Genomic DNA, 15,737 nt, shown 5'->3' with positions numbered 1-15,737 from the left:
TGCCTTTTTGTTGTGGGATTAAACAAAAAATGTGAACAGAACGAAACCATAACTTTTTTTTGAAGTGCTGTTTTGTGCCAGGCACATGTTAGAGGGGTGTCCCTACTCATCCTTTCTAAATAGCTTCCACCCCAGCCCTGCATCCTTTTCTTTTTTAATCCGGTTTTTTTTTTCTTCTTCCTACTGATCCCTACTGACATTGTTCACTGTTCTCTCCAGCTCTCAGAGGTGGCCGGATATAGTAGGTTTTTTGTAGTCATGGCAAGAATGAACTCGAGAGATAGAAATCCTTGTTTCACAAATGAGACCAAGAGTAATGACTTAAATGATTTGCACATGATTGTACAACTCTTAACTCAAAAATCAGGGGTTTAAACCTTGGTATGAAGACAAAGCCCATGTTCTTTTAAAATATATACTGAGTGGCCAGATTATTATGATCTCTGAACGCATAATAATCTGGCCACTCAGTGTATACAGTATATATATTAGAGGCCCGGTGCATGAATTCGTGCATGGGTGGGGACTGGCCAGCCTGGCCAGGGGGAGGGGACATGGGCGGTTGGCCAGCCTGCCTGCTGGTCGAACTCCTGGTTGAAGGGACAATTTGCATATTAGCCTTTTATTATATAGGATATACAATGAGTGGCCAGATTATTATGCATTCAGAGATCATAATAATCTGTCCACGCAGTATATATATCAGAGAGGAAAGGAGAGGGAGAGAGAGATAGAAACATCAATGATGAGAGAGTCATTGATCGGCTGCTTCCTGCATGCCCCCGAGCCTGCAACCTGGGCATATGCCCTGACCAGGAATCAAACCATGACCTCCTGGTTCATAGGTTGACACTCAACCACTGAGTCAGGCCAGCTGGGCAAAGCCCATATTCTTTCTGCAATGATTCCTCTAAATGCATATTTCTTTACAGAGATATGACTCTGTCTTCTTTTGTTAAATACCCTTATGGGAAAGACATTTGGAAGTGCAGATATCTTGCCTTCAGGAGCCTGACAATCTAGTTACCAAGAAAAAAGAAAATCTGGAGATCCAAGTGAAAGGGTGAGGCAATGTCTAGTTATGAAAGGATCTCAGAAACTGACCAAGAGGAGGGCGAGCCGGGCCTGGTCTGCGTCTGGTCTGCGTCTGGTCTGCGGAGGGGCTGGGTCTGCTGTCCCTGGAATATGAGTAAATTCCTCCAGAGCACACCGCTTTCCTGCAGCGCTTTTCCGAGTCCCTGCTCCCATTTGGACCCCAGAGAGCCTCCGATTCTCCCTGCTTTTTGCAGAGGGAAGATGGTGGAAGGTAAAAGACTCATTTTGAAGAGAGTTTGGAGAGTCTGTGGTCTTACTAAGAAATGAAGAGGTGGAGGAAAACTTTGCAACAACTGGGGTGGTTTTGCCTAAAGAAAAGGAAAAGCCTGGGAGTGGAGGGTGGGGTGAGCAACTCATTGCAAAATCAGAAGTTTTCGATGCCCTTACACATATTTGGTAAACATTTGAAGTGTCCTGCACTTGAAGGGGGGTGGGGGGTAGATTTATTCTCTTGGAAACCAAAACGTGGAACCAAAGGGTGAAAACCGGGTGGAAACACGTTTCTACTCAAATACAGAGAAATGCGTGCCTGTAAAATGAGCCGCAGGAAACTCCGCGCTGAGAGCCTTCGGAGGCAGGCTGCTCCCTGGGGGCGTCTGCAGCGGGAATGTGCGCTTCGGGTCGCACCGCCCGGGCCGGGTCGCCGCCGGGGGCGGGGACTGCGAGCCCAGAGGACGCGCGTCAGAGGCTCCAGCTGCGTCCGGCTCCCCAGGGAGCGCCGCGGGGAGGGGGGACCGGGTGCGGGAGCTGGCACTCAGGCTAGACCCGCAGATGCAGGCGGGGAGCAGGGCGCACGATGCTCGCGACCGCCGGGAGCCTCCTGCGCCTCCGTCCGGGGCGCATCCTCCGCTGCGCCCCGGGGACCCCTCGAGAAGCGGCCCGACGGTCGGTCGCGCTTCTCCGGCCCCAGGGTCTCCCCCGATTCTCTAGCGGCGGGACCCCCGGCGGCTCTGGGCCCCAGGGTCCGGGTGAGTCAGAGGGGGGGATGGCTGGGGAGGGAGAGAGCTGCGGCCGGGGCTGGGGGTGCAGGCGCGCGCTGACCCGCGGTGCGTGGCTCTCTCTTTGGCAGCAGGGAAGGTTCACAGGGTCCCCGCCGAGCACAAGCCTTCGCAATTCGACAAGAAAATCCTGCTGTGGACCGGGCGCTTCAAAGCGATGGAGGACATTCCGCCTCTGATCCCGTGAGTGTGTTCGGTGCCGCGGGTCGTGTTTCCCGCGTCGGGGGAAGCCGTCCGGCGGCCGGGCCTCGAGGGTGCGGGGTCCATCCACTCCCCGACGTGGGCGCACCCGGGCGGAGGCGATCGCAGTGCACAGTGCTTTACACCAACACCCACCACCTCAAGCATTTACACACACACACACACACACACACACACACACGCGGCTAGATGTCAGGTTTCTTGACTGTAGGTGGGCAGCTAAGTTTACAGAGATTGCAGAAGCTGGGTGAAAACCCAGGAGTTAGTGGGGACCTCCCCAAGCTCAGACCCCCGCCCCCAGCGAGCTCCAGCCCTGAGGCAGTGGAGCTTTGAGGCCCAACAGGAGGCGAGTCCTCGCGGGCACCCCTGGTGGCTCCCGGGCTCCCGGGTCCAGGCGGCTGGCGGCTCCCTGCCAAACTCAAGGAAGGATCATGGCCCGGGTGCTGGCTGGAGAATCTCCGGGAAGAAGCAGCATCCGCGCGACTTCCCTTTCTGGGTGGGAGACGCCTGGCGTAGTGGCGTAGTGGTGGCTCTGCACCCCTCTGAGCAGCGGGTGTAGTCAGGCTAGGACCCCCCTGAGCATCGCTGGCCTGTGCGCCGTCCCAAACCCACCAAGAAGCTTCGGTAAATGACAAAACAAGCTGACAACCTCACCCCCAGGGTAAATGTAACCTGTAAAAAGTATTCTTTATATATATATATATATATATATATATATATATATATATATATATATATATAATCAGTTTATTTTCTTTTTTCAAAAATACTTTTGTTGATTTCAGAGAGGAAGGGAGAGAGAGAGAGAGAGAGAGAGAGAGAGAGAGAGAGAGAGAGAGAGAGAGAGAGAGAGATGGAAACATCAGTGATGAGAGAGAAACATTGACCAACTTCCTCACGCCTCCCCCCCCCCCGCCCCCCCCCTCTGGGATGGAGCCCACAACCCGGGCATGTGCCCTTGACTGGAATCAACTCGGGACCTTTCAGTCCGCAGGCCCACGCTCTATCCACCCAGCCAAACCAGCCAGGGCTGTACCGAATATTCTCCCTGCAAAGCCCAAAATCTTCCCAGCATTTTTGCAAGGGAGTGGGTAAAAAAGGGAAAGAAGGAAACTAAGAATAAAATCAATCTAATATTTTAAGCTGATTTGAAGATAGACTAGAACTATAATGTCAAATAAGGACTTTAGATGTTCTGTATATTACCTTTATGCAAGATGTTCAGTGCCTGTTAGAATAGAGAATGAAACCTGGGCCTACATCTTGTTCTGCACATATTACCCACACTTTTATTGCTTGTTAATTTACTAGTTACCAAAAGCATGATAATCAAATGAAAAAATAAAACGTGTTGGGATATGTTCACTCAATAATGAATTCTCAAAGATTCCTTGCTTGGGTCAAGTTATTTAATGAGGAATGGACTTGGAATTTGAAATAACATAGAATTTGAAATGTTTTAAGCATTTATTTTTACACAGAGACGTTTTTTATTTTTTAAATATATTTTATTGATATTTTTACAGAGAGGAAGGGAGAGGGATAAAGAGCTAGAAACATCTATGAGAGAGAAACATCGATCAGCTGCCTCCTGCACACCTCCCACTGGGGATGTGCCCGCAACCAAGGTACATGCCCTTGACCTGAATCGAACCCGGGACCCTTCAGTCCGCAGGCCGACGTTCTATCCACTGAGCCAAACCGGTTTCGGCAAGAGACGTTGTTTAATAATATAAAACACATTTTCTTTTCTTTGAGATTTATATACTCCGAACTGCAGACAGCCAAAGCATAATTTAGCTTCAGGAAATCTAAAACATTACCCTATTATTTATTTATTTATTTATTTATTTATTTATTTATTTATTTATCGGATTTTGAGTTGTAGTGCTGCAACAAGTAATCAAGAATGTAAAGAGCCGGTGTTATTGTAAATTAATGCTTGTCAAGGGACTCTAAGCTCAGCATTGCATTAAAATAGTTGTAGGTGCAAAGAGACCCATTTTACAGAAATAATTTCATTTCCCCAGGATCACAGTTTAAAGTAGTATTATAAACAGGGAAATTTTAGTTTGAACAAGATGCCTATGAAAAGTATTATAGTTTTTGGTTGGAAACATGAAAATGTTGGAATTGTTTTCATTTTACTATTTTCTATAGTTTTTTAAAAGTTTTGTTCCTTAGGAGGGACACACCTCTGCTGTTAGACTTCCAGTGTAAACAGCTTTCACTCTTTATGCTCTTAAGGGACATATAATTACCACGTTTGTACCAGACACTAATGATATTTAATAATAACTGTACTTTTTCTTGTTCCTTCAGAGTTAAACTAATTTGGTATAGTAGATGAAAGTCAGATGAATGGATGAAAAAGATCCGATCTATTAGGTTCCATCTGGACTACAGTCAACAACAAATATAATCTAATAATGTCCTTATATTCGCCTGTTTGCAGCTAACATCTTAAAACTTATATTAATCTGCCTACAATCTAAGGCTGACAGGCGAGGTATTGGTTTTCTGTGCTCTTTCAACTAGGGGAAAAGTTTTGCATTTTTAAGAGAAACTACATCTTGTTTGCATGAAAAATTTTAATGTAACTGCGTTAGATATAAGAAAGAATACTATTGAATACATTCTCAAGAACCACTTTTTAATTTAATGCATTTATAAACTGCTATTTCATATTATTATGAATTGTTAAAGTTGATTTCTATATAAAAGGCCTACAGGCAAGATTACTTTTGTAACACTACTTTGTGAGTAGTATATCTAAAGTTTTGGACAACTTGCATAAACTTTATTAATGAATAAGACTACTCAGTTTTCAAGTAAGCATATAACATTTCAGAATGATAATAAGAAATGAAGATATCTTTTCTCTTTTCTTTGACAAATTGTTGTGATTTTAATCATTTCTTTCGAAAACGTCATGCAAAAGCCATGAAGGAAACACCTTTCCTCTATAGTTATTCTCCCAAAAATATAAAATATAACATTATGATAACAGTCATCCTCACAAAATGTATCATAGTCTCTTTAATTTGGGACAGGATAGGAGGTGGCAAGAAGAGATTGGGAGGCCAGTAAAAAAACAAAACGATGAAAATGAGTTTTAAAAAACAGTCTGTTTAAAACTGAAAACAAAGACTACTTAATAACACAAGGACCAAATGAACACGACTCAGGCATACAGACACTTTAATTCTTATCTTTTCTGCCTGCCCCCACCCCTACACACACACACATACACACACATACACACACATATATATACATACACACATACATACACACATGCATACACACACATACATACATACACACATGCACATGCATACACACATACACACACACACATACACACATACACATACACACACATATATACACACACATACACACACACACATACACACATACACACACATACACACACACACACATCACCAATGGAAAAAGCAAAAGGATGGAGAGTCAGGCCACAATCTCTAGTAGTTATATTTTGAGCAATTAGAAACAAAACATTACATTTTGGCTTCTAGTGGCTAACATTAGTTAACACCTAAATAAATACCTGTTAACTTAAAATTGGTAAGACAGTGACATAGCATTTGGAAGTCTTTCAGATCTAGATTTGCATCCAGGGAAATCTTTTGGAATGTTTACATTACAACTCATTGTCTATTATCCCCATCGGAAAATCATATTGCTTTAATATAATTAACAGATAGTCATCTTAATGCAGGCGAGAAATGATAGATGCTGCAAGAAACAAAGCTCGAGTGAAAGCCTGTTACATAATGATTGGACTCACAATTATCGCCTGCTTTGCAGTGATAGCATCAGCCAAAAGGGTGAGTACCTCTTTAAGTTAAAGGTAGACTTTAAAATAAAAGAAAGAAGTACCACGTTTTCACTTCGAACTATAGGGAAAAAATAGATTGTAAATTTTAAGGTATTTTATGAGCTTTGTTCTCAATTTAGGGATTATTGCTGTTCAATGTAAGAATAATTTGGTCTTAGACACTTTGAGCCATCCACATTTATCTGTCTACTAGAGGCCCGGTGCATGAAAATTCATACACTGAGGGGGTCCCTCAGCCCGGCCTGCCCCCTCTCACAGTCCGGGAGCCCTCAGGGGATATCCTTCTGATGGCTTAGGCCCACTCCCCGTGGCCGATCAGGGGAAGGCACCGCTCTCTCACTGCTGCTGGCTCTGGCCTCCCTCTGTGGGAAGCAACCAGGCGATCAGGGGAAGGCGACACCCCCATCATCCCTGTGCTGCTGCCACTGCCAGCCACATGGCTGCCTGAGCCTCGGCCCTCGCAGCCACTGCAGTTTGCCTGAGCCTCGGGCCGGCCCTGGGCAGCGGCAGCCGCCATCCACGGCTTGCCTGAGCCTCAGGCAGCCGCTGTGGTTTTGTCCAAAAGGACACAGCATCAAGTCCCTGCCCACCCACATGTGCCTCGCTGAGCATGCAGCCCCACCCACCCACGTGCACCTGCCACGCACGCAGCCTGCTGCTGATCAGTTGTTACGGCACGATGGTGTGACAACCATTAGCATATTAGCTCTTTATTATATAGGATACTGGAAACAAACTTCTTCATGGAAATTTGAGTCAACAAATTAACTATCTGAGCAGGAGAGACAAAAGCTTGTTTCCATTTGTAAGGTAAACAAAAACAAAACAGAACAGTACATTATCTGGTTAAAATCTTCACAAGAACGTTATCCAGACTAGATTATTCCTTAAACACTGGACTCAGTTGGCTATTGTATAGAGTCATGAAGTAGCTAGAAATGCAAAAGTTGGAAGTGATCACCAAGGGGGACTAGTTTGTCTATATCCTGTATCTGAGCCTTTTTCTTGCCATCTTCAATATGTAGTTTCTAGAGAGAAATTAAGAACTAATTAATTACTTGCTAATTTTGTCCCTTGCTTCCCCAAATCCTCCCATCTGCTGATCACTTTTTATCACGAAGAGCAGCCCCACACATCTAACACATTCCTATGAGTCTTCTCCAGTCTGAATTACTCCATCCCTAAAACTTCCCTCTGTGTGGAGCTCTCCTCTGGACACCCTCTAGTTTATTAGGGTCTCTTTTCATGGTGGCACCTGAAAATAAGCCCATTAGAGCATGATCATAACTTTCTTGTTTATGAACATCGTGTTTTACTGGCACAGTGAGAGTTGGAACTAGATTTTGACAGCCACGTCTCACAGAATAGTTTGCTTGGATCCAGACATCTTCATTCTCTGAGCATGTTTAGCCAATGCCTAAAGAATGCTAATTTAGAATAACAATTTTGCCTCGTCTTATGATTCTGTTCTTCTTTACGTCCCAGGTTTTCAAGAGTATTTGAGTCCAATAATTCACATATAGACTAGGGCCTCTAAGCTTACTGATGTTCATGTCCATTCATTTCTACTATTTTATCTTGGGAAAAACTTATGCTTTGAAATTATTCTCATCAAATGGAACATTTCTAAAATATTTGCAGGGCTGAACACTTAAACATAGAAATGAAGAAATTTGGTCATCTCTTGTTTTCAACCCACCCTTGATAAAATGACTGGCCACCACATTGATGATTTTCTCGTTCCTAAACAACAGATTGGAACTTGACACACACACACACACACACACACACACACACACACACACACACACACAGTTTCATACCATGTTCTTTTTGTTCATTATGCTCCATCTGCATTGTTTTTTTCCCCTAGTTTTTAATACATCAAACTCTATTCTCTAGGCTTTCCTTCCTTTCCCTGTTCTTGCCATAGATGGCTTCTTCTCATTCTCCTTAGAGAAAGTTTCACTGACCACCCCATCTCTAATGGCCTCTCCCGGTACTCACTATTTTATCATCTTTCCAGGTGCTCATGAGTAAGTCATCAATCCTGCAGGCTCTACTTTAAAATATATCCACAACTGGACCAGTCCTCACCATCTCTCCTAATATCACCCTGGTCTGAGATAACCAGCATCTGTTGCCTAGTTAATTGCTGTATCTTCTAAAATGGTCTCGCAGCTGTCCCTTTTGCCTCGCTTCAATTCAGCTTTTAATTTTTAGTCACTAATGCTAGTACCTTAACTAAGATTGTGGCAGATGGAGTTGGAGAAAAGGTTAGCAATTTGGAATATATTTAAGGAGGTACAAAGAAGAGAACTTTCTGGTAAATTCAAAGTGGGAAGAGGAGAAAAAATAGAAGAAACCCAAAACCCAGGTTTCTGCCTTGAACAACTAGATGGATGATGATGCATTGCTGAGATGTGTAAGGCTGGGGAAAGAACTTGTAGACATGGCAGTCCTCTGTTTTGGATATATTAACTGTGTGATGCATCTCAGACATCCACCAATGTCAAACTGTTACTTATTCAGCTAAGAACATTGCATGCTCATCAACTGAGGACCTAGAGCTTTTCTCACTTCTGAAAAAGCTGTCATAACTTCAAATATAGCACCTACTCTCAGTGTATCTATTTTCAGTCCACCTATTATGAATGTATGTTGGAACTTCTAATTCTATTTTCCATGTCTCTTAACTTCTTTATTATATTTTTTGTATCTTTATCTCTGTGCTGCATTTATTTTTTTAAATAAATCTTTATTGTTCAGATTATTACAGTTGTTCCTCTTTTTTCCCCCCATAGCTCTCCTCCACCCGGTCCCCACCCCCCCTCTGCCCTTATCCCCCTCCCCACTGTCCTCATCCATAGGTGTACGATTTTTGTCCATTCTCTTCCCACACACCCACACCCTTTTTCCCTTGAGAATTGTCAGTCCACTCCCTTTCTATACCCCTGATTCTATTATATTCACAAGTTTATTCTGTTCATCAGATTTTTTATTCACTTGATTTTTAGATTCACTTGTTGATAGATTATGTATTTGTTGTTCATAATTTTTATCTTTACCTTTTTCTTCTTCTTCCTCTTCTTAAAGAATACCTTTCAGCATTTCATATAATACTGGTTTGGCAGTGATGAACTCCTTTAGCTTTTTCTTATCTGTGAAGCTCTTTATCTGACCTTCCATTCTGAATGATAGTTTTGCTGGGTAGAGTAATCTTGGTTGTAGGTTCTTGCTATTCATCACTTTGAATATTTCTTGCCACTCCCTTCTGGCCTGCAAGGTTTCTATTGAGAAATCAGCTAACAATCCTATGGGTGCTCCCTTGTAGGGAACTCTTTTTCTCTTGCTGCTTTTAATATTCTGTCTTTTGCTCTTGGCATTTTAATTATGATGTGTCTTGGTGTGGTCCTCTTTGGATTCCTTTTGTTTGGGGTTCTCTGCATTTCCTGGACTTGTAAGTCTATTTCTTTCACCAGATGGGGGAAGTTTTCTGTCATTATTTCTTCCAATAGGTTTTCAATATCTTGCTCTCTCTCTTCTTCTGGTACCCCCATAATTTGGATGTTGGTACGCTTGAAGTTGTACACTATCTTCATATTTTTGGATTCCTTTTTCTTTTTGCTTTTCCGATTGGGTGTTTTTTGCTTCTTTTTATTTCAAATCTTTGACTTGATTCTTGTGATCCTCTAGTCTGCTGTTGGACCTCTGTATATTATTCTTTATTTCAGTCAGTGTATGCTTAATTTCTAGTTGGTCCTTTTTCATATCCTCAAGGGTCACACTGAATTTATCAGTGGTTTCCAGAAGATTCTTGAAAAACCTTATAACCATGGTTTTCTTTTTTTTAATGTATTTTATTGATTTTTTACAGAGAGGAAGGGAGAGGGATAGAGAGTCAGAAACATCGAAGAGAGAGAATCATCGATCAGCTGCCTCCTGCACACTCCCTACTGGGGATGCGCCCACAACCAAGGTACATGCCCTTGACCGGAATCGAACCTGGGACCCTTCAGTCCACAGGCCGACGCTCTATCCACTGAACCAAACCAGTTAGGGCATAACCATGGTTTTGAACTCTATATCCAGTAGTTTGCTTTCCTCCATTTCTTTCATTTGTGACCTGTTTCTTTGTCTCCACATTTTGGCTGCTTCCCTGAGTTGATAGAGTGGCTTTGTGTGCTAGGTGTCCTATAGGGCCCAGTGGCTCAGCCTCCCCAGTTATCTGAGGTGGGCATTCTTGGTGCACCCCTTGTGGGCTGTGTGCACAGTCTTGTTGTAGTTAAGCCTTGATTGTTGTTGGTATCACTGGGAGGAATTGACCTCCAGGCCAATTGGCTGTGAGGATCAGCTGTGTCTACTCTGGGAGAACTTCTGTGCTGGAGACACCCTCATGAGGCAAGACTTGCTTCAGTGGGGCTTTGGTGCTCACTGAGTCTGCCCCCTGAGTGTGTCCCTTATGGATCTGAGGAATTGTAATCTGGATGGTCCCACTCTGACCACTGGGTACACTGGCTCTTGGATCTCTAAGGAGGTGCTAATTTAGCCTTTGCCTGAGGCCACCCAGCAGGAGCTATGGAGAGATCTGCAGATTCCTCTTCTTCGTTTGGGGTTTGGAGGTGCCCAGATGAGGCCCAGCTGTGAAGCAATGCAAGCTGCTGTGGGGCCTTGGGCCTTCTTTTGGAAGTTCTGGGGCTCTCTGACCCAGCTACAGTTTGTTAGGTAATTTTAGATTGAAGAGGGCCAGGCCATTCATATGCAAAAGCCTCTGCCCACAGTTTGGGAGGCAGGGTCTCAGGGAATCAACAGGGCAGATCAAACAGCTATGGCTGATCCTCAGCCCTGCCCTAAGAGGCCCCCAGGTCTCAGTGTCCCGAGGCAATCACTGCAAACACCTCTGAGATAAAGCCACCCTTGAGTTCTGCCCGCTGCCAGATAGTTCAGTTTCTCCCCGTATGAGTCTGGGTCCCCAGAGTCTTAACAGGAACTGGAGTTCAGAGCAGTCAGGAGCTTGTCTCTCCCTCCTGATTGAAAAAGCCAGCCACGTACTCAGTTGCCAGCCCTCTCCGCACGCGCGCGCCTCCGCACCTCTGCACTTTACTTCCGCAACTCCTCTGAGTCTCAGTGTGCTTTTCTCTTTCCTTCTAGTTGTAGAATTTCCACTCAGCCAGCCTTCCTGTGGTTCTGGATGATGTCCGTTTTGTCTTTTAGTTGTAGTTTTGAAGTGGTTGTGCGAGGCAGCAATTTCAGGTGTTTACCTATGCCGCCATCTTGGTTTCTCTCTCTGTGCTGCATTTAGACGATTATTTCCTCAGATCTATTTTCTAGCTTGAGTTCTGACTTCCTAATTATGATGCTGATTATCTCTTCTTTTCACAGGTGATACACCCCCATAAGTTTTTGCCAAGTAGATAAATGTCTACTTTCTTTGCTAATTTCTCTGGCTGGTGAGAGCTGTTTTATTTATTTATTTATTTTTATTGACTTCAGAGAGGAAGGGAGAGGGAGAGAGAAATAAAAACATCAATGATGAGAATCATTGATTGGTTGCCTTCTGCACGCCCCCTACTGGGGATGGAGCCGGCAATAAGGGCATGTGCTCTTGACAAGAATTGAACCCGGGACCCTTCAGTTCCCAGGCCGATGCTTTACCAACTGAGCCAAACTGGCCAGGGCTGGTGAGACATGTTTTAGTAATTTCGTAGGGATACCTTTTCCTAATAACTCCAACTCTTTATTGCTAGCTCAACTCTATGCCCAAGATCCAAATCCTGGACTTGCCTGTTGTTACAGACATTAAACTCCAAGTCCACATATTTTGAAGCCAGTATTTTTCCTAATGACCCCCACAATGAAACCATTTCCTTCTATCCTGTTTTCAATACTTCTCATTCCCCACCAGTTCATACCTTTGAGTTCTTTTCATTTCTCTTTATTTATTTTGAACTAATATTTTTGTTGCTTTTTATCCAAAATATATGTGCTTACCAAGAGAGGATGGGGCACGTTTCTGACATTGTGACAGATGTCTTACTTTACTTTTCTCCTTTTCACAAAACCTCTTCCATATGTCTAACATACAAGTTCTTTCCAGATACAATGCTTTGCTTTTTTTTTCAGGCTGTGCAAAGACATGAATCTTTAACAAGTTGGAACCTGGCAAAGAAAGCTAAGTGGCGTGAAGAAGCTGCGCTGGCTGCACAGGCTAAGGCTAAATGATACTCGAAGTGATGAAGTGTTAATCAGAATATTATCACTATTATCAGCAACAATAAAAAATAGAATATTTGACAAAATATTTAGGTTTTGTGGGTTTTTTTGGTGACAAGTGTTGACAAGTATGTGGAAAAAAGGGAACCTTCGGTCACTGTTGGTGGGATTGTAAATTGGTACAGCCACTCTGGAAAACAGTATGGAAGTTCTTCAAAAAATTAGAAATAGAACTACCATATGACCCTGCAATTCTACTGCTGTACATTTAACCAAAGAAAATGAAAACACTAATTTGAAAAGATACACGCACCCTTATGTTCACTGTAGCATTATTAACAGCACTATTTACAATGCCAAAATATGGAAGCAAGGTAGGTGTCCATAAATAGATGAATAAAGCTCTAGCCGGTTTTGCTCAGTGGATAGAGCATCAGCCTGTGGACTGAAGGGGCCAGGGTTCGATTCTGGTCAAGGGCACATGCCCGGATTGTGAGCTCGATCCCCAGTAAGGGTCATGCAAGAGGCAGGCAATCATTGATTCTCTCTCATCATTGATGTTTCTATCTCTTCCTCTCCCTTCCTCTTTGAAATCAATAAAAACAAAACAAAACAAAAAACAGTTGAATAGGTATCTAAAAATACAGGGTGGGGCAAAAGTAGGTTTACAGTTGTGAGTACACAAAACTAAGTTTATTCTTTATTATTATTTATTAATTATTGTATTATTTTCCATATGGACAATAGTAAACCTACTTTTGCCCCACCTTGTATATATAGTAGAATATTACTCAGCAATATGAAATCTTGCCATTTGTGACAACACGGATGGACTTAGGGAATATAATGCTAAGTGAAGTAACTCAGAGAAAGGCAAATACTATGTTATTTCACTTATATGTGGGATCTAAAATTACAAAAACAAACAAAACCAAACCAGACTCAGAAAACAGAGAACAAATTGATGGTTGCCAGAAGGGAGATGGGTGAAAAGGTGAAGGGAAAACAATTTTTTGACTTTTTTCCCCTTTAAAGGGACCAGTAGAACACTACTGCACACTGAAGTCTATTTTTTGACCTGTACATTGTTCCTTCAAACATTTTCAGTAACTCATTTGCCACTAAAGTGGCAGACTGCCTTACTGGGAACAACATACCCTAAAAATAACTGATCCAATTACTCTCACTACTCTGTGGTCAACATAGTTTCAAATACTGAAGGAAATGAAGCCAGGTAATGAAAAAACATGGTGGTGAAAGATAAAAGGCCTAGGTTAGGGAGGCCTAGGCGTGGCTACTGTGTGACCTTACGTTCCAGAGTACATTAAGAAAGTTAAACCCTCCGATTTCTATTTATTAGATTTATTATTCCTTAAACGCATTGTGTTGCATTAAATAACAGAAAAGGAAAAATCTCAATTAAACCTGTGAATGTCCAGTAATTGCCATGGCTTGAGATACAAAAATATATTAGATGTTTTCCTTATTAGAGCAAAATCTATAGATTCTAGAATAAAAGCAACACACAGCTTCAATCAGATATACAACAAACAAGTCTTACTGGTTTTAGAAAGTGGATGGAATTTTAATCAATGAGGGCATCTGTTTTTGCTGTGCTACGAATACACATATAATCTAAGTGAGAACAAATGAAATAGACATATATAAATGCAATTGTAAAATAGTACTTTATTATTATTAATAGAGTGCTGTAATATTTCATAATATTGCATACTGCTCAAATGTTGGTTTATTTAGTTAGGTAAACAATATCCCTGCCTCATCCCACTCCCCAATCAGAACTTAAAGATGTATTATCCTTTTAGAGCCCTAACATAATGGCTCCTAATATGCCACATTACATAAAATAATGCTACGAACTGAAATGAGTAAAGGTTAACAATATTTGGATTTCAGTTTCACAAAGCAGCCAGTAGATTGCTGAATTTAGAACAGCAACCAAAATCCACTAAGACTTTTATGTTATAATATTTTTTCTATAATGTTCCTTCTTAAGAGAAGAAAAATATGAAGGCAAAGGTAATCAAGCTTTAACTGCAAATAGGTTTTATAGTTACCAAATGATATGTTATTTCTGTGCCAGCAGGTTTTATTTTATTATTATTACTAGAGGCCCGATGCACGAAATTCGTGCAAGGGGCTCGGCCCTCGCAGCTGCGGCAGCTTGCCTCGGCCCTCGCAGGCCGGGCTTTGTCCGGAAGGTCGTTCGGCTGTCCAGTCTAATTAGCATATTACGCTTTTATTATTATAGATATATATATTTTTGCTTTCTTGTTCCAGTGCTACCAGTAAGAGAACAAAATGACACTAAGTAAAAAAACAAACAAAAAAAAACAGTCCAGTGACTCAAGTACTTACAAATATAAAACAGTAAGCACAATTGCATAGATTAACTATTAAAAATTCAAATTCAGACAAAACAAAACACCAAATTTACTGCAATAAATGTAAAGGACTCTTCCAAGTACTATATCAATTACTGCATTAACGTTGCATGTGTTTCCCCTTTACGTGTTTTAATTTTTTGGGGGGGTGGGGTACAGTTTCTCGTGGATTTAAATATAATGAATCTTAGGAAAAGAAGTTAAAACATTTCCCCCCCATGGGTCAGTGAAGATTAATGAAAACGCATTTTGGAGCACTTTATATAGTACATTTGAAAAAAGTAGCCGTATTGAAAAATAAATTCACGAACGAAGTCTTTGCACCAAAGTCTTTGCAGTCACCAAAGTCTTTACGAACTAGTCTTGGTTCAATAAAGTCACCACCACACCAATAGCTGATCCCAACTATTACTGTCTCTTGAATTCAAATCTAATCAAATTAATTACCCACATAACAGGTCCATGAAATTAAATATAATTTTGTATTTGAATGCTTAAAATATGGTCACATCTGTACTTAGAGATATAATGTTTATTTTAGTGTCAAAAAATTTAAAATCCTCCTCACATCATTCTATATGTGTGTGCATGGGCACAAACATATATGTATATATTATTTTTCCTTCTATAAGAACTATTTGTTTGAAAGACTTGGCTTAGAGATTTATTAATGTGATTACAGGATCCTCAAAATAAAAGCAGGCATGGCTGGTTAGTTTATGAATTATGCTATATTAAGTTCAATTGAATAGAAAGAGTGGAATACCCTGTCTCCTTATACTTAGAATCATATATACCACAAAAAAGTGTTTATCTGATAAATTCACCATCAATTTGCTAATCTTTAATATAACTACCCTGTTCTTTTTAAGATACATAATGCAAAAGAAACTTTTTATACTAAACTTCGTAACTTCCACTACAATAAAAAGGACACAAATACAATCTTCTGCTTAA

General features: G+C 41.8%; 1 protein-coding gene across 2 annotated transcripts; it reads left to right on the top strand.

The window, feature by feature from the left end:
- Nucleotides 1-1,633: 1,633 nt before the first annotated feature.
- FAM162B (family with sequence similarity 162 member B) lies at nt 1,634-12,457 on the top strand. 2 transcript variants are annotated; one of them, XM_080664554.1, is made up of 4 exons: nt 1,634-2,063; nt 2,165-2,276; nt 6,043-6,151; nt 12,286-12,457. In XM_080664554.1, exons 1-4 carry the CDS (start codon nt 1,892-1,894, stop codon nt 12,382-12,384), a joined length of 492 nt encoding a protein of 163 aa, XP_080520680.1. In that variant the 5' UTR covers nt 1,634-1,891; the 3' UTR covers nt 12,385-12,457. The 2 variants fall into 2 exon arrangements, with proteins under 2 accessions (XP_080520680.1, XP_080520681.1); XM_080664555.1 differs by lacking the exon at nt 12,286-12,457 and adding an exon at nt 8,189-8,934 and having other exon boundaries at nt 1,806-2,063.
- Nucleotides 12,458-15,737: the final 3,280 nt, after the last annotated feature.

This window comes from Plecotus auritus, assembly GCF_963455305.1.
Source record: "Plecotus auritus genome assembly, chromosome: 4".
Classification (NCBI taxonomy): Eukaryota; Metazoa; Chordata; class Mammalia; order Chiroptera; family Vespertilionidae; genus Plecotus; species Plecotus auritus.
Note: the sequence above shows the minus strand (reverse complement) of the source record. Positions and strands in the feature narration are given on the sequence as shown.